The 27,927-nt window shown below is 42.7% G+C and overlaps 1 protein-coding gene and 1 long non-coding RNA gene across 3 annotated transcripts in view; one reads left to right on the top strand and one right to left on the bottom strand.

The window, feature by feature from the left end:
- Nucleotides 1–27,927, top strand: part of ERICH6B (glutamate rich 6B) — a 75,816-nt gene that overhangs the window by 40,907 nt on the left and 6,982 nt on the right. For both annotated transcript variants that reach the window (XM_054528991.2, XM_009248633.4), the window contains 5 exons: nt 6,179–6,315; nt 10,837–10,898; nt 13,148–13,308; nt 25,799–25,884; nt 26,047–26,199. In XM_054528991.2, coding sequence (XP_054384966.1) covers nt 6,179–6,315; nt 10,837–10,898; nt 13,148–13,308; nt 25,799–25,884; nt 26,047–26,199 — 599 coding nt within the window. The remainder of the gene's footprint in view (nt 1–6,178; nt 6,316–10,836; nt 10,899–13,147; nt 13,309–25,798; nt 25,885–26,046; nt 26,200–27,927) is intronic.
- Nucleotides 713–21,279, bottom strand: LOC129049519 (uncharacterized). The gene is made up of 3 exons (XR_008512654.2): nt 21,131–21,279; nt 2,802–2,986; nt 713–1,160 (listed from the first exon to the last, which is right to left on the bottom strand). It is a non-coding gene; the product is annotated as an uncharacterized LOC129049519 (long non-coding RNA).

Genomic DNA, 27,927 nt, shown 5'->3' with positions numbered 1-27,927 from the left:
CAAGCCTAGCCCAGGCAAGCTGGCTGAGGTCTTGGGTTCTGAGGACCTGGGTTTTCTTTTTGCCTCATATATCCCAGACTGGGTGTTAGAGAAGACAGCAACCCAGAAACTCCAACAAGCACAGACAGAAAAGCCCCAAGGAAAACCTACTCCCTCTACGTAGATGGGGCAACCTGGCAAGACAGAAAACTCCAGATGCTAACCTCTCTACTCCAGGCAGCCACCACAGCAAATAGCAGTGGTGTTCTCTCCCATCTCTGCAGGCCTGTGACCACCACCACCCTGCAGAGAGATACAGAACCAGCCCTGGAAATTCAAAAGGGTGCTCTCCCCAGCTGTTCCCAATCACCAGAGGGGAGATGGGGAGTCATCATTGTTTCAATAAGCCTTACATCCACTGGATGTTTTCTTGTCTTTAAGACAAAATTTGTGTTATGATTTTGTAAATATGCCACATGAATGTTTTGCCTACGGGGGCAGCCTGGTGGCTCGAATTTCCTGCATCAGCTTCCTCTAGGGCTTACACTCCATGCTGATTCTGAGGGAAGCATTATTATTCATCCTGTTCTCGACTGCTAAGAAGACTTCTCAGATTGTAGGTGCTGACTACAATCCTAAAAATGAAATCTTGTGTCTCTGGACCCAAAGTTAAGCAGATATATGTTCCTAAATTTATAAAAGAAAATGCAAAAAACTAAATATTTCATTTTTTAAATGTTTTTAATTGAGAAATTTTCTGGTCTCAGTTCATATTTAGTCCTAAATTCTATACTTGCCTCTATACAGCACCATATTACTAAGATTTACTGAAATACTGCAATGAAGGGAAGAAAAAAAATGACATAAATTTAGATTTACTGCTTTGGATTTACAAAGGCAGGAAAGTAAACTCAGGCATTTTGGAAAGATTATTCAACTAGAGTTGAAACCTGAAGGAATTGTTTTAGTTAGACACAAATTATTCAGAAATCTTCAAGGCTCCTGTCCATTGATGTTTTGCTATATCAGGTGGCACTGAATTCTCAGGTGACAGACACATCTTCCATGCGTGTGTTCTGGAAGGACATGGCAGATTTGGGAGCATTCCAGAGTTTTCCTTGGGACAGGTGGGCTGAGCAGGGGAGCTCTCGTCACAAGCACCATGCCATTCCAGGACTTTGCTACGAAAGGATTTTAGGCAAGAATGTGACACCATTAGACTTGTTTTTAATTTCTTTAAGTATTTCGATTCAAACTACCTAAACTATCTAGCTTTTACACTGTGAAGCTAAAATGGTGTGCACACCATTTTAAAATATTGAAGTAGTAAAGAAGGCTATGAAATAAATGTCACAAGCCTCTACTTCCTTAATGAAATAACTGCTATATACTGCTATTTATGTATCCTGGAAATTTTAATGCATATACACATATACATATATCTTAAAACACATGCATATCCACAAATGGAATCATGATGTACATTATGTTCAAACTTACTTTTCCCTTAATAACATATTTTGGAAAGCTTTGGTATTCCATTACATCTTGTACCATAATTTAACTAGCGCCCTGTCAATGGATGTTTAAGTTGTTTCCAGTCTTGTATTGTGTGTGTGTACATATAAATATATATATATTCAATGCAATGAATTATACATATATTATTACATACAAATGCAAGTGTATGTAAAGAATAAATTTCTAGCAGTTGATGCTGGAACCAGAGCTATCTGCATCCTTAACTCAAAAAGCATTGACAAATTTCCCTACAAGTAAGTTGTACCATTTTCCTTTTCCCACCTAGAGGGCATGAGAATGCCTCCTCCATCATATCCTCGACCACCAAGGGTCATAATTCTGGCCCACCTGATAGGGTGGAAATAGCGTCTCATTGTTGGTTTTTGCATCTCCTCCATTATGAAAGATGCCGGGCATTTTCACAATTATTGGACATTTGTGTCTCTCTGTGACTGGCCAGTTGGTGTTGTCTTCTCTTCTACCATGTTGCTTATTTCTCTTTCTTTCTGATTTGTGAGGGTTTTTAATATATGAAAGACCTTAATTCTTTTTCTGACATACATGTAAATTTGTTTCCAGTTTGTATTTTGTTTTCCAATCTTCTTCTTGGTATTTTCCATGACAGGGTCATTTTTTATGTGCAGGTAGTCTCAGGTATCAGTATTTTCTTTTCTAATTACTAAGTATTGTTTCACGTGTAGAGAGGTCTTTTCACTCCTCAAAAGAGTTTTTATAATTCATCTATGTGTTCTTCTAGCTCTCTAAGGGATCTCTTTAAAACTATGTGGACTTTATTTGGGGGAAACAATATGACATAGGAGATCTAGCCAAAGCCCCCAACAATACTGAGTCCTTTCTCCAAGGAAAGGATCAAATTTGCATTTTTAAAGGTCACTCTGGTGGTTTTGTGGATGATGAATTGGAGGGGAGAGGCTGAGGGCAGGAAGATTAGTAATATGTAGCAGTACAGATGAACACATGGGAAAGCACGGCAGCTCACGGCAGTGCCCAGCACAGCTGCCATGACATGGTACAGATTTCTACTCTAGAGGCTGGAAAGCTGAAGAGGAGAAAAAGGGTACATTTGTAGGGTGAGGTAGAAAGTTCTATTTGGTACACACTGAGTGTTAAGTTTCTATGAGATATCCAGATAAAGTTCAATTGAAAACCAGAAATATACAATCTAGGTCTCCTGGGAGAAAGCTCTTGGCTAAAGATTTTTATTTGGAATCTGTATTAGTTTGCTAAGCCCTGTTGTTAACAAAGTGCCACCTTTGAGTGGCTTGAACAACAAAACTTACTATCTCATAGTTCTGAAGACTCAAAATCTGAAATCAAGGTGTTGGCAGAGTTGGTTCCTTGTGAGGGCTGTGAGGGAAGGATCTGGCCCAGGTCTCTCTCCGTGACTTGCAGAGGACCATCTTCTCCTATATCTATTCACCCCATTCTCCCTCCGTGCATGTCTCTATGTCCACATTTCCCCTGGCTGTAAAGACACCAGTCATACTGGATTAGAGCCCACCCTAAGGACCTCATTTCAACTTGAGTACCTCTGTGAAGAACCCATCTCCAAACAATCACAGTCTAAGGGAGACTTCACAGACTTCATTGCAGTCTAAGGTATTGAACTTCAACATACGGATTTGGGTGGCAGGGAAGCGGGGAACCACAATTCAACCACAACAGAATCCTTAGCCAACAGTTGAAGCCTTAGACGGAGAGAGGATCACAAGGCATTTTTTTGTCTGACTACTGCAGGTAGACAATACCCCCTGTCCCCCAACTCATAAAAACATTCCAGCATTAGCTGGTGTTTACACATGAGCCTAGGAGCTTTCTTGGTTTGCAGTTAGTGTGGAGAATAGTTTTTGGTAAGCAAGGAGGAATCCAAAAAAAAATGGTTGGAGGGAATGATGCCATATCTTCTTATCTAAATGCCATAGACAGAAATAGGACCCCTACGATTAGGGTGTAAAGACTAGTCACTTACAAAAACTAGTCATGATACACATTGTGAAACTCTAGACACAACAGTGCTACTCCAGGGTCCAGGTGACAAAGTATGTCCCAGGGCTGAGGAGTCCTTTCCTCCTGATATCTATGCCACTCTGTTCCCCAAGCATTGAATGCTCAGGGTGCTGAGGCAGCACATATGGCACAGACACTGCATTCCCAGGATAGGCAGTGATGCAGCTTGGCAAAGCAGCATGTCTCCAAGCAACAGGGTAGGCAGCAGATATGGACAAGTAGGGACAGAGCAGGAGGAGAAGAATGGGGTGAATGCCACACGGAACCTGCAGCTGCAATGGAGCAAATGCCACACGGCACCTGCAGCTGCAATGGAGTGAATGCCATATGGAACCTGCAGCTGCAATGGAGTGAATGTCACACGGAACCTGCAGCTGCAATGGGGGCAAATACCATATGGAACCTGCAGCTGCAATGGGGCAAAAAGCCACATGGAACCGGCGGCTGCAATGGGGTGAATGCCACACAGAACCTGCGGCTGCAAGACTTGTTTAAGTAAACTTCTGAGGCACATTTTGAGAGACTACCAGAAACAAGAGGGGTACAAACTAGGGAGAGGAAGCTAAAGCCCTCCTATTTGGAGGGGGTCTATCAACCTATAGTTCAGTTATTCTGACAACTTGACTCATTGCTATTTTTAATTTACTATCACGTGTTTGTTTCGTTTTTTTCTTATAAAGGTAGGGTCTCACTATGTTGCCCAGGCTGGTCTCAAACTCCTGGGCTCAAGTGATCCACTCGCCTCAGCCTCCCAAATTGCTGGGATTACAGGTGTGAGCCACCATGCCCAGCCTTCATTTTTTATTTCAGTGATACACTTATGCATCGCAAACCTTGCTGTGAAAATTCTTTTGGTTCCAAGAACCAGATATTAAGCCAGGAGAGGTCTCTGGGCATGGGAGACCTCATCAATGAGGTTCCCAATACACCTACCATGATGATGGGGATAGTTCCACTCTGTAGGCTAGGCAAGCAAATGGAATAAACCCCATAAGACGTCACATATACTGGCTTCATAGAGTAGGGTGGCACAGTCTAGAGAACCTCAATTAGACCCACCCACGTGGTCGGCCATCCAGCAGACCACGACAGACATTCTATTTTCTGGAGAACAGAACATAAAATGCAAACAGAATGGGGATAGATCACTGGCCTAGGCAAACAGAAAGTCACTTCATCCCAAAGGAGGGATTGTCAACAATGAGGAATTTAGAGGCAGGAATATGGGCAGCAAAGGCCTTCACCTCAACCTGTCCTGAAGCACTGACTCAAGAAATAGAGAGACAGGGCTCAGAGGCTAGGAATCAGGCAAGCCGGACCTAAAGCACCCCAGCTTTCTCCCAACCTAGAAACACTGGCCAGCCATAAGCCATATCCTTGTATCTGTCCCAGATCATGTGAAACTTCGGATATGTTGGTCTTTCACTTGCTGTAGGAAGATAGTGAGTTAATGGTATATTCTCCATGATCATACATTGAACAACAGCAATCTCAACCTGTTGGTAAGCAAAGAACAGGGAACATGACCAATCCCTGGCTGTCCTAAGAAGCCAACTTTTCCATCAAAAGGGATCCAAAACACAAACTCTTGTGAGGACCCACCTATGGGTCAATCCTGGTCAGCAGCACAGACATGGAAAAGAATGATCAAACTGGCCAAATAAAAAGACAGCTTGTGGGCAAGTGCTGTGGCACACACCTGTAGTTCCAGCACTTTGGGAGCCTGATGCAAGCAGATCACTTGAGGCCAGGAGTTCAAGACCAGCCTGGCCAACATGGTGAAATCCCATCTCTACTAAAGATACAAAAATTAGCTGGGCATGGTGGCACATGCCTGTGATCCCAGCTACTCAGGAGGCTGAGGCATGAGAATCACTTGAACCCGGGAGGTGGAGGTTGCAGTGAGCCCTGATTGTGCCACTGCACTCCAGCCTGGGCGATAGAGTGAAACTCCATCTTAAAAAAAAAAAAGGCAGCTTGTAACATCATTACTTTGGAAGAATCTTTAAAAGCAGAACTGCCCAATACAGTGATGCACAAGGTGCTATGCTACTTTTCTGAAGACTCATTCTTCACACTGAATAAATAAATCATCATTGGGAGATTGGCCATTTGTAGAATGCAGAAAACCTGTTATACTCTTAAAGCATGGAAGCATTTTTACATTCCATAGCCATCTCCACATTTGAAAAAAGAAGATAATTGTATGTTCTCCAAAGATTTTTTGGCATATTGATGTTTAAAAAAAAATTTCAAGGAAACTGAGGAACAAGAAGAGGGTATGATGATAATGGAAATACTCTTTAAAAGAATTCTTGCTAACCATCCTATGGGTCCTGTTTTCTTTTTCCTTTTGTTTTTTTATCTTCAACTTTTAAATTCAGGGTACAGGATGTGCAAGTTTGTTACATAGGTAAACACGCGCCATGGTGGTTTGCTGCACAGATCAGCCCATCACCTAGGTATTAAGCCCAGCATCCATTAGCTATCCTTTCTGTTGCTCTCTCCCTCCCCCTGCCCCTGGTTCCCATTTTTGTGTTTTTAGAATAATATGTTGAAGTGTCACACAGTACCTTTGAGAGTCAGAAAAGTGATTAACAAATCATTAATTTCCATTTTCTGAATATTTCATTCTTTGATACTTTTGTAGTTTTTGAACAGCTCCTATCAGACAGTATTTAAAACAGTAATCAAAGAAATGGCTGCTCGCAATGAACTGGAAGAGGATTTTGACATTCCCCTAACTAAGCTACTGGAAAGTGAAAACAGATGGAAACTGGTAATTATGTAAGTAACTGGTGAGGCCAAGTGATTGGTCAGTGGATTTGGGTACGCCAGAGCTGGCAGCAGGGAAAGTGTAAATTGAGCCATCAACAAAAAAGAGCAAGTCAGGACCAGACAGGTTCCCTGAGTCAAGGAGCAGGAACAGGCCAAGCACAGGGAAAGGGTAAGATCCAGGGGTCAGATGGGCAGAATGATCCAGCTGCCAGACCAAAATCAAACTCAAGAGCAAGGACATTGCAAGCATGGGAGGTACAGGATAAGATCAAGGCAGATGGTGACAGAGGCTGGAAATTCAGGGTAAGAAAAGGCTTGCAGGGACCATGAACTTGTACAAAAGTCTAGGGAGCAAAGTTCAGACCCCTGGCACTTAAGGAGAAGACACTGGGTAATCAAGACCTGAGGCAGCTGCCCACCAAATTCCCTGGCTTCATGCTAGGTGAGCTAATGCTTTTCCATGCATCCTGAAGGAGGGAGAGCCTTGAGCTTCACTAACCTGGGGTCATGGCCAGGACCCCTGTAAGGTTATTGTAGACCTGTGTCACTGGCATCAGGTCTTTCTAGCTGGCAAGGCCCCAGGTCACAAAATGTTCCAGCCATTTGTACACTGTATTAGTTCATTTTCATGCTGCTGATAAAGACCCAAGACTGAGCAATTTACAAAAGAAAGATATTTAATGGACTTACAGTTCCATGTGACTGAGGAGGCCTCACAATCATGGCAGAAGGTGAAAGGCACATCTTACATGGTGGTAGACAAGTGAAGACAGCTTTTTCAGGGAAACTCCTCCTTATAATAACCATCAGATCTCATGAGAGTTACTATTACGAGAACAGAACTGGAAAGACCTGCCCCCATGATTCAATTACCTCCCACTGGGTCCCTCTCACAACACATGGGAATTCAAGATGAGATTTGGGTGGGAACACAGCCAAACCACATCATCCCACCACCAGCCCCTCTCAGTCTCATATCCTCACATTTCAAAACCAATCATGCCTTCCCAACAGACCCCCAAAGTCTTAACTCATTTCAGCATTAACTCAAAAGTTTACAGTCCAAAGTCTCATCTGAGACAAGGCAAGTCCCTTCTGCCTATGAGCGTGTAAAATTGAAAGCAAGTTAGTTACTTCCTAGATACAATGGAGGTACAGGCATTGGATAAATACAGCTGTTCCAACTGGGAGAAATTGGCCAAAACGAAGGGGCTACAGGCCCCATGAAAGTCCAAAATCCAATAGGACAGTCATTAAACCTTAAAGTTCCAAAATAATATACTTTAACTCCATGTCTCACATCCAGGTCATGCTAATGCAAGAGGTGGGTTCCTATGGTCTTGGGCAGCTCTGCCCCTATGGCTTTGCAGGGTATAGCCTCCCTCCCAGATGCTTTTATGAGCTGGCACTGAGTGTCTGAGGCTTTTCCAAATGTACAGTGCAAGCTGTCAGTGGAGTCACCATTCTGGGGTCTGGAGGACGGTGGCCCTCTTCTCACAGCTCCACTAGGTGGTGCCCCAGTAAGGACTCTGTGTGGGGGATCTGACCCCACATTTCCCATCCACACTGCACTAGCAGAGATTCTCCATGAGGACCCCGCCCTTACAGCAAACTTCTGCCTAGGCATCCAGACGTTTCCATACATCCTCTGAAATCTAGGCAGAGGTTCCCAAACCCCAATTCTTGACTTCTGTGCACTCACAGGCTCAACACCATGTGGTAGCTGCCAAGGCTTGGGGTTTGCACCCTCTGAAGCCACGGCCCAAGCTCTATGTTGGCTCCTTTCAGCCATGGCTGGAGCAGCTGGTATGCAAGGCACCAAGTCCCCTAGGCTGCACACAACACAGGGACCCTGGGCCTGGCCCATGAAACCATTTTTTCCTCCTAGGCCTTCAGGCCTGTGATGGGAGGGGCTGCTGTGAAGACCTCTGACACCCTGGAGACATTTTCCCCATTGTCTTGGGGATTAACATTCGGCTGCTCGTTACTTATGCAAATTTCTGCAGCTAGCTTGAATTTCTTCTCAGAAAATAGGATTTTCTTTTCTATTGCATTGTCAGGCTGCAAATTTTCTGAAATTTTATGCTCTGCTTCCCTTAGTAAACTGAATGCCTTTAACAGCACCCAAGTCACCTCTCGAATGCTTTGCTGCTTAGAAATTTCTTCCACCAGCCACACTAAATCATCTCCCTCAAGTTCAAAGTTTCACAAATCTCTAGGGCAGGGGCAAAAATGCTGCCGGTCTCTTTGCTAGAACATAAAAGGCTCACCTTTGCTCCAGTTCCCAACAAGTTCCTCATTTCCATCTGAGACCACCTCGGCCTGGACTTTTTTGTCAGCATTTTGGGCAAAGCCATTCAACAAGTCTCTAGGAAGTTCCAAACCTTCCCATATTTTCCTGTCTTCTTCTGAGGCCTCCAAACTGTTCCAACTCCTGCCTGTTACCTAGTTCCAAAGTCACTTCCACATTTTCAGGTATCTTTGAGCAGCACCCCACTCTACTGGTACCAATTTACTGTATTAGTCTGTTTTCACACTGCTGATAAAGACATGCCCAAGACTGGGCAATTTACAAAAGAAAGAGATTTAATGGACTTACAGTACCACATGGCTGGGGAGGCCTCAGAATCATGGTGGAAGGTGAAAAGCACATCTCACATGGTGGCAGACAAGAGAAGAGAGCTTGTACAGGGAAATTCAATAACATTCAGATCTCATGAGACTTTTTCACTATCACAAGAACAGCATGGAAAAGATGCCCTCATGGTTCAGTTACCTCCCACCAGGTTCCTCTCACCACACATGGGAATTCAAGATAAGATTTGGGTGGCGAGACAGTCAAACTATATCATATATACACCCAGCCTGTGGTGCAGGCATGCTCTCAGCATGGAAGTCTGCTCTTTCCTTTATCCACTGTCAGAAACCTGGAGAGCCAGGTATGAGTTTGTGTCCCCATGGGTCTGTTGCAGATTCTCCAGCAGTGGCACCAGGGACAGGCTGTATGAAACAAGGTGCCCTACCTAATCACGTGGGCAAGTTCAGGTGTTCACAAAAGTCAGGAAGAGATTGACTGCCAGCAACTTCCACTGTGGACTCAGTAAAGGCATGGGGCAAGAGACCCCCAGGGCTTCTCTGGGAAATGGGAAGGCAAAACACAAAGAACTCCCAAGCTTTTGGATCAGCAAAAACAAACACCAAATAATATCTCTATATGTTATCCTACTGCCTCTGTGCCATTTCCTCCCTCTCTTCCCATTTACACAGTATCAAAGGCTGATTCTAACCTAATTGCATTCAATAGATATTTCATATGCACCTACTATGTGCTAATTTAGGCTCTAGGGATACAGTAGAGTGTACCCCAGTCTCTGGTATTGAAGAGCCACCTGATGGGTATTCCACTCACTTGCAAAGGTGGGCAAAAAAATAGGAGACGAACAGCCAGTCTTCCCAAAAGGGCCTTGGGTGCCTCTGGCTAGATCCCCTCACTGGAGTTTAACTCTTATCTGTGTTTGGTATCCTGCTCTGAGCATAAAGGATAGGTCCCCACTCCACCCATTCCTTGGTCCTTATTTTTTCACAGGTGCCAATAGGCTAGGTAACTGCTTCAATTCCATTAAAAGTCCTTGCATTATAAATGAATAACATTTGGTACAAATGGGCCATGGACTTATTCTCAAATTTCCCTATTGCTTCTAGGGTACGAATAAGGAAACCATTGCTCTGTGCTAGGTAACAGTGCAGCCCTTTCCAGCAAAGGATATTTGCTTCCTGGAGTTACTCTGGGCTAAATTAATATGCCCTCTTCAAGGAATCTGATCCAAGGATTTAAAATCTGCAATGGCAAAGGCCTCCTTTTCAGATCCAATTAAGCCTGGGAAGCTCACTCTTTCTGGCACATTCCCTTTCAAAGGGGCTCTGATCTGAGAACTAGAAAACACAGCTGCCCTGGAGAGCACCCTTATTTGGAAGGAAAACAGTCCACACCACTGAAATGCCAGGATGACTCTGTGTGTTGACATGAGAGGGAGAAAAGGGCTTGATCACATTGAAGAGCTGTGACTTGTGTGGCTTTCATAAGTCCTTTTGAGTAGGCTATTTGAAATTGTCCTACTAAACGCAAAGGGGTTTCAGGTGGTTCTGGGTTTCACTGGGATATAGACAAGCCACAGAAAATCAAATCCATCTGTGTGAGTTAATAGGGCCATACTTGCATTTGGACCTCCCTGCTCTGTCAGCTGCCCCCAAGATTACCCTTGCTGAATTCGTTTCGAGGGGTTTAGGGTTCAGCCGTATGCCCTGATTGTGGGTCAGACCACACGAGGGAAGCACTAAGTGGATATCAGGCACCATCCCTTTACTCCTGGGCATTGACTCAAAGAAAACTGGCCTAGAAAGCAAAGCCATTGGCCCCATTTCCACCTGCGAAAGAGACTCTGCAGGCTCCAGTACTGTCTGCACTGTGTGTGATGGCATGTATGCGTGAACTTAGTCTTGGCTTCTAAAGATGATCTACTTTACTTTTAGGTTGAAGAAAAATTATGAAAAGTTCAAGGAAACAATCTTATGGATTAAGAGGAGACGTGAAGGTAGGCACCACTCCACCAATTTCCACCACGTGCTGGCTCTCCTGTCCGCATCCCACCGCCTCTCGCCTTCTGCATGTACTGTAAAGAAGGTGGAAGGGCTCATTCACTCACTTCAGTGCCTACAGGGCTAATGTAGTCCTGGCTTCCAGGGTTGAAATACCGAGCATGACAGACACAGTCTAGGGCCCCAGTGAGTTTCTCTCTTGGTGGCAGGGGCAGGTGGGGGATCCGAACACAGAGCGAGTCACCTTGGCATTTCAGTGGTGTGGACTGTCTTACTTCCCAGTAAGGATGCTCTCCATGGCAGCTGTGTTTTCTGGTTCTCAGATCAGAGCTCCTTTGAAAGAGAATGCTCCAGAAAGAGTGAGCTTCTCAGGTTTCATTGGTCTATTCTTGGAAGGATAGACAAGAAAGTAGGGAATTACCATATAGAATGGTTAGGCCCTGTGATGGGAAGGGGACACTGTGGGACCACACAGTAAGGGATCTAACACAGATTTGGGGGAGTGGGGTACTCCAGGAAAGGAATATTAATGCAAAAATTGGAAAACAAATAGCTCCTTTACCAAGAGACTAAAGGCATTGGTGTCCAGCTATTAAGATTTGCAAATCATGGAAGTTACCAGCTTCATGGATCTAATCATGGAAGGCTTCAGTGAAGGGACTAAGCTATCTTCATTCAAAAACTCAAACTACAACATGAAGTATCTTCCAGGTGACTGGACCCAATTAACATGAAAATGATAGCAATATTCATGGGAGACATAGCTAATCAATCATGGTACTTTTTCTTGCTGAGCCTTGTCTCTGCCTGATTCCGTCTCAATAGAGTATACTTACCCCCAGTACCAATTCATGCCCCTGACCTAACTCTTAAGGAATAGCTGCTGCAGGCCCTGCCTGCCTTTCCTGAATCCTGTGTCACCTCTAACCCATCCCCACTCCAGCCTCCAACCACACAGTGCTTATGCTGGGATTCCTCCGTTGCATGCTACAGATTTACCTTCCATTGGAGGTGGAAATCTTCTCAGCTTCAAAGCCTGGTTAAGTTCCCTCCCATGAGCTCTCATGGAAGCCTGTATTGACCTCAATGATGGGACACACGACGCTCTCCTAACTGACTTCCCCCTTAAGTAGTGAGCTGGGGCTCCTCACTCCCACCAAGAGCATGTTGGCTGATACCGCAGCTAGAAGCCCCTCACCACGGCTCCAGCCACTCAGCTCCCACTGTTAAGCACTTATCAAAAGCTGCTAGGCTTGTTTTTCAGTTGTCCTTACTAGTTTAGTTCCAAAATTCAATTGTCATAAAAATGGACAAAATGAATATAAAAAGAAACTTGTTGCTATGAAATGAAAACTAAGTTGAATGCTTTAAAAAACAAAACTCAGCCAGGTGTGGTGCCTCATGCCCATAATCCCAACACTTTGGACAGCTGAGACGGGATAATCCTTTCAGGCCAGGAGTTTGAGACAAGCCTGGCCAACATGGCAAAACCTCGTCTCTACATTAGCCAGGTGTGGTGGCTAATGTAAGATTACGCCTGTGGTAATCTTACATTACCACAGGCTAATGTGGGATTACGCCTGTAATCCCATCTGAGGGACAAGAATTTCTTGAACCCAGGAGGCAGAGGTTGCAGTGAGCCAGGGTCATGCCACTGCACTCCAGCCTGGGCGACAGAGCAAGATTCTGTCTCAGTCAATCAGTCAATCAATCATTGGTGTGATTTGAGCAAAAATGATCACAGAGCCCAATCATCAGACCTGTACATTGTCTTACCTTTTAAATGACATGTTAATGTACACTTCCGTTGTACCTTTTTTTGATGACTCCCTGACTTTCGCCTGTTTTTTCAATTAGCAGCCACACCATTCACTGGGTGAGCATTCCTGTCATTACGTTGTAGTTGGCATTATCATTGCGTCACCCACTCATACCCCCACATCTGTACAGGTTGATCATCACTGTCATATCAGGCATCCAGCACTGGGCTGACACGCACTAGGCACTTGATAACTACATGTTGAGTGAATGTGTGACCAAACAGTGAGCTGGAATGTCAGCCCCAACATTTCTTTCTTCAAAGGCCTTAATCTTCCCACTACCCGACAGCCTTCCTTACTGGGGAAAAATGGCAGATCTCCCAAACCCTCAAACTCCCTTTGGCACCTTGAGAGAGACAGATCTAAGTTTCCTTTCTCTTTCCCACCAAAATCTTATTCAATGCAATCATTGAATTGAATGGCAGCTCAAAAGTTAACAGAGATGACCAGTTTCACATTTCGTTTAATGAGCAAACCAACACCTGAGAAGCCTGAGACAGAGGAAATCCAAAAGCCTCAACGTGTTGTTCGTCGTCGTAGGAAGAAATTAGAACGAGATAAGGAATGGATACAGAAGAAGACAGTGGTAAGAGGGGCGGTACATTGCTGTTTTTTACTTTGCACAGGATTTTTTTGGCTCTGGTGAGGTGTGCATACACCACCAGAGAGCTGTGAGGAACAACACACAATGTAAACACAAAAATGCATCCAAGATATCAGAGGTACACCTGAGTGTGTGGGTTGTTGGCTGACTGACTAGGATTTTTACTAGGATTTATTGAGAGTCTTCTGCCTGCAGGGTCTCTATTAGGCAATTGGATGGGTTTGAGAGTGGAATAAAGGAAATGTATATTATATAGGCCCCAGCCAGACACTGCAGCATGCATCTGTAGTCCCAACTGCTTAGGAGGGTGAGGAGGGAGGATCACTTGAGCCCAGGAGTTCGAGGCTGCAGTATGCTATGATTGCGCCAGTAAATCGCCACTGTACTCTAGTAGCCTAGGCAACATAGCAAGACCCCACCTCTAAAAAGAAAAAGATATATATAGATCCATCCCCCTAACAAATTAGAATCCATATCAAAAATCAATCACACAGTGAATGGATAAATAAGCTATGGTACATTCATACAATTAAATATTATTCAGCATTAAAAAGAAATAAGCAATTAAGCCATGAAAAGTCATGGAGGAAACTTAAACATATATTACCAAGTGAAAGAAACCAATCTGAAAAGGTTGCATATTATGATACCTACTATATGACATTCTGGAAAAGACAAAGCTATGGAGACAGTAAAATGATCAGCGGTTGCTAGGGGATGGGGGCAAGAAAGGATGAAAAGGTGAAACACAGGAGTTTTAGGGCAGTTAAACTCTTCCATATGATTCCACAATGTTGGATACATGTCATTGTACATTTGTCCAAATCCACAGAATGTGCAACATCAAGAGAGAACCCTAATGTAAACTCTGGGCTGTGGGTGATAATGGTGTGTCAGTGTAGGTTCACCAATTATAACAAATGTACCACTCTCAGGTGGGGGGGTGTTGATGGTTGGGGAGGCTGTGCAGATATGGGAAACTGTACTTTCCACTCAATTTTTCCATGACCTGCTCTAAAAAATGAAGCCTATAAAAAATCTATCACATGGTAGTATTTATAAAGACTGATACTATTATACAAAGATCTGAGTGAAAACTAGTCTCAAAATATTAGAGTCATTCATTCCATGCAAATGAACACCAAAAGTGAGCAGGAGTAGCTATTCTTATGTCAGACAAAACAAACTTTAAAGCAATAGCAGTTTAGAAAGACAAAGAGGGAGATTATATAATGATAAAAGGCCTTGTCCAACAGGAAAATATCACAGTCCTAAATATATATGCACCTAACATTGGAGCTCCCAAATTTATCAAACAATTACTACTGGACCTAAGAAATAAGATAGACACCAACACAATACTCCACTGACAGCACTAGACAGGTCATCAAGACAAGAAGTCAACAAAGAAACAATGGATTTAAACTATACTTTGGAACAAATGGACTTAACAGATATTTACAGAACATTCTACCCAACACTGCAGAATATACTTTCTATTCATCAGTGCATGGAACTTTCTCCAAGATAGACCGTATGATAGGCCACAAAACAAGTCCCAATAAATTTAAGAAAATTGAAATTATATAAGCACTCTCTCAGACCACAGTGGAATAAAACTGGAAATCAACTCCAAAAGGAATACTCAAAACCATGCAAATATATGGAAATTAAATAACCTGCTCCTGAATGATTTTTGGGTCAACAATGAAATCATGATGGAAATCTAAAAATTTTTAGAACTGAATGACAATAGTGACACAACCTATCAAAACCTCTGGGATACAGCAAAGGCGGCTAAGAGGAAAGTTAGTAGCCCTAAATGCCTCCATCAAAAAGTCTGAAAGAGCACAAATAGACAATCTAAGGTCACACCTCAAGGAACTAGAGAAACAAGAACAAACCAAACTCAAACCAAGCAGAAGAAAAGAAATAACCAAGATCAGAGCAGAACTAAATGAAATTGAAACAAAAAAAAAAAGAAAAATGAAACAAAAAGTTGGTTCTTTGAAAAGATAAATAAAATTGATAGACCCTCAGCAAGATTAATCAAGAAAAGAAGAGAGAAAATCCAAATAAATTAGAAACAAAATGGGAGACATTACAACTGACACCACAGAAATACAGAAGATCATTCAAGGCTACTATGAACACTTTTACATGCATAAACTAGAAGACCTAGAGGAGACAGACAAATTCCTGGCAATATACAATCCTCCTAGCTTAAATCAGGAAGAATTAGATACCCTCAACAGACCAATAACAAGCAGTGAGATTGAAATGGCAATTTTAAAAATTACTAACAAAAAAAATTCTACCAGACATTCAAAGAAGAATTGGTATCAATCCTATTGACACTATTCCACAGGGAAAGAAAGAGAGAATCTTCCCTTAATCATTCTGTGAAGCCAGTGTCACCCTAATACCAAAACCAGGAAAGGACATACCAAAAAAAGAAAACTACACACCAATATCCCTGGTGAACATAGATGTAACAATCCTGAACAAAATACTAACTAACGGAATCCAATAACATATCAAAAAGATAATCCACCATGATCAAGTGGGTTTCATACCAGGGATGGAGGAATGGTTTACCATATCCAGGTCAATAAATGTGATTCACAACATAAACGAATTAAAAACAAAAATCACATGATTATCTCAATAGACATAGAAAAAGCACTCAACAAAATCCAGAATCCCTTTATAATTAAAACTCTCAGCAAAATTGGCATACCAGGGACATATCTCAATGTAATAAGAGCCATCTATGACAAATCCACAGCCAACATAATACTGAATGGGGAAAAGTTGAAAGCATTCTCTCTGAGAACTGGAACAAGACAAGGATGCCCACTCTCACCACTTCTCCTCAACATAGTACTGGAAAGCCTAGCCAAAGCAATCAGACAAGAGAAAGAAAGGGCATCCAAATTGGTGAAGAGGAAGTCAAACTGTCACTGTTTGCTGATGATACAATTGTATGCCTAGAAAACCCTAAAGACTCCTCCAGAAAGCTCCTAGAACTGATAAATTAATCCAGCAAAGTTTCCAGATACAAAATTAATGTACACAAATCAGTAGCTCTCCTCTACACCAACAGTGACCAAGCTGAGAATAAAATCAAGATCTCAACTCTTTTTACAATAGCTGCAAAAAATAAAATAAAATACATAGGAATATATCTAACCAAGGAGGTAAAAGATTTCCACAAGGAAAACTACAAAACACTGCTGAAAGAAATGATAGACAACACAAACAAATGGAAACACATCCCATGCTCATGGATGGGTAGAATCAATATTGTGAAAATGACCATACTGCCAAAAGCAATCTAGAAATTCAATGCAATTCCCATCAAAATAGCACCATCATTCTTCACAGAACTAGAAAAAACAATCCTAAAATTCATATGGAACGAAAAAAGAGCCCACATAGCCAAAGCAAGACTAAGCAAAAAGAACAAATCTGGAGGCATCACATTACCTGATTTCAAACTATACTATAAGGCCATAGTCACCAAAACAGCATGGTACTGGTACAAAAATGGGCACATAGACCAATGGAACAGAATAGAGAACCCAGCAACAAACCCAAATACCTATAGCCAACTGATCTTTGACAAAGCAAACAAAAACATAAAGTGGAGAAAAGACATCTTATTCAACAAATGGTGCTGGGATAATTGGCAAGCAACATGTAGGAGAATGAAACTGGATCCTCATCTCTCACGTTATACAGAAATAAACTCAAGATAGATCAAGGACTTAAATCTAAGACCTGAAACTATAAAAATTCTAAAAGACAACATTGGAAAAACTTTTCTAGACATTGGCTTAGGCAAGGATTTTATGACCAAAAACCCAAAAGCAAAGGCAATAAAAACAAAGATAAATAGCTGGGACTTAATTAAACTAAAGAGCTTTTGCGCAGCAAAAGGAACAGTCAGCAGAGTAAAAAGACAACCCACAGAGTGGGAGAAAATCTTCACAATCTATACATCTGACAAAGGACTAATATCCAGAATCTACAACAAACTCAAACAAATTAGCAAGAAAAAAAAATCCCATCAAAAAGTGGGCCAAGGATGTGAATAGACAATTCTCAAAAGAAATGCAAATGACCTCTGGGAGGTGAGGAGCGCCTCTGCCCGGCCGCCCCGTCTGGGAGGTGAGGAGCGCCTCTGCCTGGCTGCCCCGTCTGGGAAGTGAGGAGGACCTCTGCCCGGCCGCCCCGTCTGACCTCTGGCCAGCCGCCCCGTCTGGGAAGTGAGGAGGACCTCTGCCCGGCCACCCCGTCTGGGAGGTGAGGAGCGCCTCTGCCCGGCCGCCCCGTCTGGGAGGTGAGGAGCGCCTCTGCCCGGCCGCCCCGTCTGGGAGGTGAGGAGCGCCTCTGCCCGGCGGCCCCGTCTGGGAAGTGAGGAGCGCCTCTGCCCGGCCGCCCTGTCTGGGAGGTGTACCCAACAGCTCCGAAGAGACAGCGACCATCGGGAGCGGGCCATGAGGACGATGGCGGTTTTGTTGAAAAGAAGCGGGGGAAGTGTGGGGAAAGGAAGGAGAGGTCAGATTGTTGCTGTGTCTGTGTAGAAAGAGGTGGGCATAGGAGACTACATTTTGTTCTGACTAGGAGAAATTCTTCTGCCTTGGGATGCTGTTGATCTATGGCCTTTCCCCCAGCCCCCGGCTCTCTGAAACATGTGCTGTGTCAACTCAGGGTTAAATGGATTAAGGGCAGTGCAAGCTGTGCTTTGTTAAACAGATGCTTGAAGGCAGCATGCTCTTTAAGAGTCATCACCACTCGCTAATCTCAAGCACCCAGGGACACAAACACTGCAGAAGGCCACAGGGACCTCTGCCTAGGAAAACCAGAGACCTTTGTTCATGTGTTTATCTGCTGACGTTCTCTCCACTATTATCCTATGACCCTGCCATATCCCTCTCTCCGAGAAACACCCAAGAATGATCAATAAATACTTAATAAAAAAATAAATAAATAAATAAAACACCAAAAAACAAAAAACAAGACCCACCTAGTATGTGCTCTTTACAAGAGACATGACTTTGATTCAAAGAGTTTCGAGATAAAAGGATGGTAAAGATATCTCATGCAAGCAATAACTTTGCAAGAGCCAAAGTGGCTGTACTAATATCAGAGAAAATTTAAACACAAAGGAACTACTTAATTTAAAAAAAAAATTTAAGTGCATAGTTTAGATTAGGAAATCAATTTTTGTGGTGCACAGTACTATGGGTTTGGCAAGTGCATAGTGTCATGTATCCACCATTACAGTACTGTACACAGTCGTTTTACCATCCCCCAAATGCCTTCTGGTACAACTATTGATTCTTCCCCTTCCCCACTCCCTGAGCTTCTGGCAACCACTGATCTTTTTCGCTGTCTATGATTTTGCGTTTTCCAGAATGTCAAACAGTATTGTTGCCTTTTCAGACTGGCTTCTTTTACTTAGCAATATACATTTAAGGTTCCTTCATGTTTTCATAATAGCTATTGACAGCTCATTTATCTTTATCACTGAATAATATTCCATTATATGAATATAAAAAAAAAAGAAATGCAAATGACCAACAAAAGTGAAAAAAATGCTCAACATCACTAGTGATCAGGGAAATGCAAATCAAAACCACAATGCCATACCACCTTACTCCTGCAAGAATGGGCCATAATCAAAAAATCAAAAAATAATAGATGTTGGTGTGGATGCGGTGAACAGGGAACACTTCTACACTGCTGGGGGGAATGTAAACTAGTACAACCACTATGGAAAACAGTGTGGAGATTCCTTAAAGAACTAAAAGTAGAACTACCATTTGATCCAGCAATCCCACTACTAAGTATTTACCCAGAGGAAAAGAAGTCATTATACAAAATAGATATACTTGCACCCACATGTTCATAGCAGCACAATTCACAATCGCAAAAAAGTAGAACCAACCCAAATGCCCTTCAACAAATGAGCAGATAAAGAAACTGTGGTGTGTGTGTGTGTGTGTGTGTGTGTATATATATATACACACACATATATATATGATGGAATACTAATAGCCATAAAAAGGAATGAATTAATGGTATTTGCAGCAACCTGGATGGGATTGGAGACTATTATTCTAAGTGAAGTAACTCAGGAATGGAAAACCAAGCATCATACGTTCTCACTCATAAGTGGGAGCTAAACTATGAGGATGCAAAGGCATAAGAATGACACAACAGACTTTGGGGATTCAAGAGGAAAGGGTGGGAAGGGGTGATGGATAAAAGACTACAAATTGGGTTCAGTGATTACTGCTTGGGTGATGGGTACACCCAAATCTCACAAATCACCACTGAAGAGCTTACTCGTGTAACCAAATACCACCTGTTCCCCAAAAACCTATGGGAAAAAAATATTAGAGTAATTGAGAGTGAGCTAATAATCAGGTCTAAAGCTCAGAAAAGAGGCCTTAAGATGGGAATTTAAAAGATGTGATAGTCTTCATGTCTTCAGTAAATACATGTTGAGAACATACTGTGCCCTAGGCACTCTGCTAAGAGCTGGAGATACAGAGGCAAATGAGACACAGCCCCCTCTCCCATGGAGCTTATATGTTCCAGTTCAGAAGAGAGTCAATACACAAAGTACTATTTGGTGCTATGTCGGCTATTTTTAGGAGCCACGAGGAAACAGCAGCAGAGGGGGCCCTCCAGCTGGGCTGAGAGAGGAGATGCTCTCATGCCTATAGAGTAATCAGGGAAGGCCAGTTGGGACAAGTACCATTTGAGCCTAGGCATGTATGAAATGAGGACATGAGCCATGGAGACTCCTGGGGAAAGGGCATTCTAGATAGAGCCAACAAGTGCAAAGGCCCTGAGGCCTTTGCCTCAAGGACAGCCATAGGCAAGTGGGAAAGAAATAGGAAATTAGCTTGGGTGCCCAAGTCAAATAGAGCCACTGCCTCAAGGACACAAAGCTGTATTCGTCTGGACAATGCTCATCAGCTTCTGAAGCAAATGCTTCCCAAAGCCAAGTGGCTTAATGAACAGATGTCTATTTCTTTCTCATGTCATGTCTATTTTGAGCCTTGTATTTCTTTTGAGTGGCTCCCTCTCAAAGTGCATCTCAGGGATCTGGGTCTTTTCATCATAGGTCTCTACCATCTTGCAGTTGTCTATGTCCAGTTGTATGGACAAGAAGTGAAGCCAGGGTCCAGGCTTAAATTCCATTGACCAGAATGGACCCCATGACCCCAGCTAGCTGCAAGAGAGCTGGGAAATGGAACAGCTTGCACTAAGAGGAAAAGCAATAGGACAGCTTTACATCGTGAGTGTGGCCTCAATTGTGGCAAAAGTGGAAGAGCATAGGAAATTAACATGGTTAACCAAGGTATGGACCTTTCTGGCCTCCAGACGAGGAATGAGAAGTTCAGTATTCCTTCAACTCTTGGGCCTGCATTGAGAAGGGAAGTCTGTGGGACCAGTCAGAACTCCTATAGACAGGAGAAGGGGGCTCTCCAGGTTGTAGCAGACAATGGTAAGGGTGTTGGAAGCCCTCATATAAAGTCTTCAGCTTTCTCCTCACTTCTTCTAATAGATAAAAGAAACCTTACTTGGCTTATTGCTCCAATTAGGCTATATAACTCCATGTTCTTCCACACTCCAGGCCCTATCCTGCCTCAGATCTTTGCCAGCTCTGGCACCATCTACCCACCATGGCACCCCCTCCCTACTAACATCTAAAATGTCCTCTCTGCAGCCAAGAGGAAGATTCTCACCAAGATCTCTAAGCAGAGGATCCTTTCTCACCTACCGTTCATGTTGGGCTGCACCAAGCACCCATGAGGTATGGCAGGGAGTGGCACATTTGGTTTTGTTTGTTTGTTTTACAAACAGGCAATAAATCCCAAGCTGTTTGCTGAGTGCACACCTTCTGTGTGTGCTGGTGTTCAGGCCAAATCCAACCCCTCCAGGCCAGGACCCAGGGCCTCACAGCAGCCATGGTGAGCTCACAAAACAGCTCGGGGTCCCGCCTGCAGGACAGGCCAGAGACACAGTCTCTTTACTCCGCACTTTAAGCTCTTGCCTCCTATTCTGTCCCCAAGCAAATGCTGATGAGCTTCAGGCTCTTAGACATGCTGTTTGTTATATATTTCCCAGTGAGAGAACATGTGCCAACTCCAGCTCTGTGTAAGAGATTTTGCTTTGTCCATGGGGTTCTTATCATCAGGAAAATTTCATTACATAACAAGTGAATTCGACGACAGAAAGCATCTCAAGAAATTCTGGCTTTTGAGTGGCTTTTGAAAATAAGACCTAAGTGACAAATACCTGCTAACCATGAAAAACATCTGGACATTTCCAACAGGTCACCAGGCAAACCAACTGTGGGTAAAATACAAAGCACTTTTTAAACCAAGTCTCTATCAACGGATGGATGAAAAAGGAAAATGTGGTCTATATACACAATGGAATACTATTCAGCCTTAAAAAAGAGGGAAATCCTGTCATTTGTGAAAACATGGATGAACCTGGAGAGGATTACGCTAAGCGAAATAAGCCAGGCACAAAAAGTCAAATACTTTATGACATCACTTATTTGTGGAATGTAAAAACATCAAACTCATAGAAACAGAGAGTGGCCAGGAGCTGAGGAGTAGGGAAATGGGGAGGTGTTGGTCAAAGGATACAAAATTTCCACTAGACAGGAGGAATAAGTTTAAGAGGTCTATTGTACATCATGGGGAATAAAGCTAATATTACATATTGATATTATATATAATATATATCAATACATTGCATACCTGAAAATTGCTAAGAGAGATTTTAAGTTTTCTCACCATAACAAAACATATGTGAGGTAATGCATATGTTAAATAGCTTGACTTAGCCAATCACAATGTATACATATATCAAAGCATCATGTTGTACAACATAAATATATTCAATCTTAAATTGTCAATTAAAGAATGAAAAAATTTTAAAGGGCTTTTTTTAGGTTTAAAGAAAAAAGCAGTGCTTTGTATACTCAATGTCGCAGGTGGCTAGGAGCTTAGTGGTTAGAGGCAGCATCAGGGATAAATCTGAAGCTTGGGGGTCAGATTGCTGGAGCCTGGCTCTCTTCTAACTAGATAACTTTGTGTAAGTCATTTAGCCTCTCTTAAACAGGAATTAATGATAGTGCATATTTTGTAAGGTCAGTATACTGTGGAATTAAGGTATTTAGTGCAGTGCTCGGCATAAGGAAACAGCCACTGTATGTTGGTTATATGATCATTGTCACCTTGAGGAGTGCTTTCTACCTGATGTCTAGGTGGAAACCAACAGCTTTCTCTCAAACAGAACTGCATCTCTGTCTCTTATCACCTTAAATGTTGCATTCTGCTATAAGCTTTCTTTGGGCAAAGAATTCTTCAGCTTTTTACAATAATAATGTGAGCCCATCCAGTGACCACAGCGCCCACTATGGCCCCAACCCTCCACCCCTAGATTTAACTGGCAATGCGGTCCCCAGCTTCACACCAGTGTCGGAAGGGAGAATCAGCACTTAACTAACAAATCAGGCCTCAGTGGAGACATTCAAGCAAAGATTGGACAACTGCTTTTCCAGAACAGAAAGGAAACTTATGTGTCAAAAATGGTGACTAATAAACATACTAAAAGAATATGGCTGCACAAATGCCAGAATCTGATCAGATAAAACAGTGTAAGGAATGTCTCGCAACTACAAGAAATTTCCAGAAAACTGCTTTTTTTACTGAGTTAAAGACTTCACAACAAGAGAACTAAAACCTGAAGAGACCACCTGCTCAGAACATTGCTTACAGAAATGTTTTTAAATCATGCAAAGAATATCCATGAGATTTCAGGAATATCATTCAGCAGCCAGACAGGACTCCATGGCCAACCATGGTAGAGAAGTCCTGATGGATGAACTTTTAATAAAAAATGTCCAATAGCTATTGCACTAGAAATGAGGACTCATCCAACAGAATCTCCTGAAAGCAGCAGCCACCATGTTAAACCATCACTCATGACTGTTTGACAAATGGAAACTACTGGAGACACAAAATCTCTATTTCCCTGGAATATCAAAATAGAGGGACTTATTGTTCAATGACAATAAGAGGCAATATTTTTTGAGGCCTTAAGATTCAGTAGCTGGGTCACTTGGTTAGAAAAACTATTGTTTCTTCAAAAAAAAATCAAAATAAAAATGGCTTGAAAATCACTAATCTGACTTCTTCTAGTTAAGTTAATGTGGGATACTAGATGGTCTGCAAATCCTTCCTGCTGCAAACACCTGGGAATTGAAATAAAACATAAGAAGCATCCTTTTCAATGCAGAACAGAGAATGTAAGAAAGTAAGGGAAATAGCCAACACCAGAAATAAAGAGAAAACTACAAAACCAGAAGAGTGAGCTTGTGAGCCAGGTGTGTGTGCTGAGGAAGCAGGGGAACAATGGGTCTTGACAACCCACCAACATGGGGCCAGGGACAATTAGAGGACACACACCCTTTCCAAGCACATGCAAAACATCTATTATAATTGATCACATGCTAGGTCAGAAAACAAATCTCAGCAAACACAAAAGAAAGGATATTGTATAGACTATGTTCTCTTGCCCCAGTGCATTTTAATCAAGAATAGTAATAACATAACCAAAAGTCCTTTATACATTGGCAAATTTAAGAGCACCCTTGTAAATAACTTGTGTGTCAAATCTGAAAATATTTAGAATGGAGTAAAATGAAAGGTAAATAACTACACTCATGGGAAACAGCTAAACAGTAAATTGAGGGGAATGTTACAGCTTTTTTCTGAGTCTGTTTTGTGCTGCTGTAACAGGGAATCACAGACTGGGTAGTTTACAATGAACAGAAATTTATTGGTTCCAAAGGCTGGAAAGTCCAAGCTGGAGGGACTTGTCCCATGTGGCAAGGGGGTTCTTGTTTCATCATCCCATGGTGGAAAGGCAAAATGAGGGCAAGAGAGAGAACAAGAGCAAGAGATCAAACTCGTAGCCTCAAGCCCTTTCATAATTGATATTAATCTACTGATGAGGTTAGCGCCCCCATGACCTAAATACCTCCTATTAGGCCCCATCTCCCAACACTATTGCATCGGGGATTCAATTTCCAACACATGTTTTTGGGGGGACACATTCAAACCGTAACAGCTTTAAACACATATTTTAAAAATCTGTAGCCATATCACCCTGAATGCTTTCAATCTTGTCTAATCTCAGAAGTTAAGCAGAGTTGAGCCTGGTTACTACTTGGATGGAAGACTGCCTGGGAATACTGGGTGCCAGGGGGCTTTCTTTTAAATGCTTTCTCTGATAAAGGAGGAGGAGGAGGATGTGAAGGAGGAGTAGGAGGAAGATCTTGAAGAAGAAAACAAAAACAGAAGAGTTTAGTATTCAATTCCAGGAATCAGAAAAATAAAATAGAATAACATAGAAAACCCACAGAAAGTAGAGGATATAAATGATAATGATATGAGCAGAAATTGATAAACTATAAAACAAAGAAATAATGGAATAAACAAACCAAAACTTGGTCCTTTGAAAAGATTAATAAAATAGGCAAACTTTCTGACAAGGTTGATTCAGAAGGTATAAATAATAAAGAGAATGAAAACAGGGACGTAACTACAGCAGAGATTTCTTTAAAACACTATAAACTTAAAATTTTTATGACAATAAATTTGAATGTTTACCTAAAATGAATAATTTTCTAGAAAAACAGTTTGCAAAAACTGATTGAAGAAGAAATAAAAAATTTGAGTATACCAATGTTATGGGTTGAATTGTGTTCCCTCAAAAGAGACATGTCAGAGTTCCAACCCCCAGTGCTTCAGAATGTGACCTTATCTGGAAATAGTCTTTGCAGATGTAATGAGTGAAGATGAGGTCATCCTGAAGTAGGGTGTGCCCCTAATCCAATATGGGGTCCTCCTAAGGGGATGGCCATGTGAAGATACAGAGAGCACCACATGAAGATAGAGGTAGAGATTGGGGCGATGCATCACAAGCCCAGGAATGTCAAGGATCTCTGTCTATCATCAAAAGCCAAGAGAAAAGCATGGAAGAGATTCTTCCTCAAAGCCTCTAGAAGGAACCAACCCTGGGGACCCTTTGATTTCAGACTTCCAGCCTCCACAATAGTGAGATTAAATTTCTGTAGCTTTAAGATGCCCAGTTTGTGAGACTTTGTTCAAGCATCCCTGGGAATCTAATGCAATCAATAACCATTGGGGTGATTGAAATGACAGTTTAAAATCTACACACACACACAGATCCAGTTCAGCCTCCTCATTGTATAGACAAGTAAACTGAAGCCCCGCAGCTCCCCAGCAAGTTGATGAGGTAGCATGTGGCATCAGAGAGCAAGCAGATGGGGTCCACACCATGCTCTGCAGTAGGACAGTTGGTACCCATGCACTTTTCACACTTTTGGCTTGTCTTTTCTTCCCAGGTGCATCAAGGTGATGGAAAATTAATTCTCTACCCCAACAAGAATGTCTATCAAATTCTCTTTCCTGATGGGACAGGCCAGATACAGTATCCACAGAAACACAGGGATGCTCATATTGACATATATTGGCACCTAAAATGTCTATGATTCAGGGTATGGGGTTTGACTGAGGCCTGCATCATCTGCAGGGCCCTACCTTTTCCAGGGGACCCCAAGGACTGACTACTTGTGCCTTAACCTTCTCCCAGTTATCCATCAGGAAACCTGGCTATGCTCATCTTATATGCGAAAATGAAAAAGTTCACATACATCATTCTGGAAGACAGTCTAGAAGGGTGGATCCGGGCCCTTATCAACAACTCAGGCAATGCTACCTTCTATGATGAAAATAGTGATATCTGGTAAGCTTGGGTCATGAGTCCCCAACCCTCCTGCCCATGGAGAAGCAGCTGGAAAAAGCGTGACTCCCAGACTGCATGAACTTCCTCCCTGTCTCAGAGTTACACATGTTGGAAATGGGAGAATGAGCACCATGATGGACCAGTCCGTGAGATCCCTGACCACAGAGGAGGCACAATGTTCTTACTGCACCATTGCTCCTCCATGGGTGAAATAGCAGTCAAGGCTCCACAACCACCACATTCTATTGGTTTCATCTCCTAAACACCTCTTAAGAGTCACCTTTGTGATAAGTTGCTTAGGAAGACCCAGTGCCTCCCTGTTCTGGGTGCCTCAGAGAGGAGGGTTTGGTGAGGGTTTGGAGACACATGCATACAGAGTCCATGGTCCAAAAGGTGACTTCTAAATATTTCACTATAACTGAACTTAGTTCTTAAGTTCCCATTTCTGGTAATGGTGGAAAACCATCTTACCAATTCAAGACCACTCAGTCACTTCAAAATGTTTCTCCATCTCTTTGAGGTAAAGTACTCTTTTTTCAGGATTTTTTCCTTCCCTCCCTCTTCTAAGTGGTCACAGTGTGGGGACCTATATATACTTTTTTTTTTTTTTTTTGAGATGCAGTCTACTCTGCTGCCCAAGCTGGAGTGCAATGGTGTCATCTCAGCTCATTGCAAACTCTGCGTCCCCAGTTCAAGCAATTCTCCTGCCTTAGCCTCTCGAGTAGCTGAGATTACAGGCATGTGCCGCCAAGCCCAGCTAATTTATGTATTTTTAGTAGAGATGGTGTTTCACCATGTTGGCCAGGTTGATCTCGAACTCCTGACCTCAGGTGATCCAACTGCCTCAGCCACCCAAAGTGCTGGGATTACAGGTGTGAGCCACAGCGCCCAGCCAAAGGGACTTAGATTATCTTGGATCAACTTTATACTTTCTTCTTGCTGGTCAAAGCCAAACATAATTCCAAAAAAGGATTTTTATTCCGCAGACTTTGGTTTTTAACAATATTTTCTCTGCTGTGAGTCTTTTTAGACACCATTTCCTGATTGTCTTCTTTGTTCTGGAGGTATCTGCCCTCCCCTGAATGCCTTGTGTATAGAAAATGCTGTCCAAGAGTGGACCAAGGTCTTGGGTACAGAAAGCACAAAGGAGTGGGGCAAAAAATTCAGTTAATTACCTCAGAGAGGATCTGGTGACAGACCATCAAGCAAGCCAGGGAGGGAAGAGCTCCCCCTCTCAGTCCTATGAGCATGTCCCAGCCCCTCTGCACCTGAGCATCTGGATGAGAAACAGACGGTCCCTGTGTATCCCTTGACGGCACCCCTCACCCCTGCAAAAGTCAAACCACAGGGCCAGCCCCTCTCCCTCTCTCTGTGAATGGGCTGTCCTACCCGCAAACTGATTCCTTCCCCCAGGGGCAGCCGCTCGAGAGGAAAAATGTTACCAACAGAGGAAGGGCTTAGTCCCCGAGGGAATTCATCAGCAAAACTGCAGTCTCATTGACGCTAGGAGAAGATTTTATGGAAAAGCCTCCCAGAGTCACTTGTGAATACAAAGCCATTTGGTCAGGGCACGACCCTAACTGCTAAAATTTCCTCAACACCAACAGGACTGGTGCCTCGTGCACTGGGAGGGACTTAGAGCCAAGCTATTTCAAGAGCTGAATACTTCTTAGGTTATTTTTTGATTTCCATTTCCTCAGGGAAGATGGAAGGCGTGGCTGTCCTTTG

The sequence above is a fragment of the Pongo abelii genome, chromosome 14 (genome assembly GCF_028885655.2).
Source record: "Pongo abelii isolate AG06213 chromosome 14, NHGRI_mPonAbe1-v2.0_pri, whole genome shotgun sequence".
Lineage (NCBI taxonomy): Eukaryota > Metazoa > Chordata > Mammalia > Primates > Hominidae > Pongo > Pongo abelii.
This window is presented reverse-complemented; position numbering and strand designations above follow the sequence as displayed.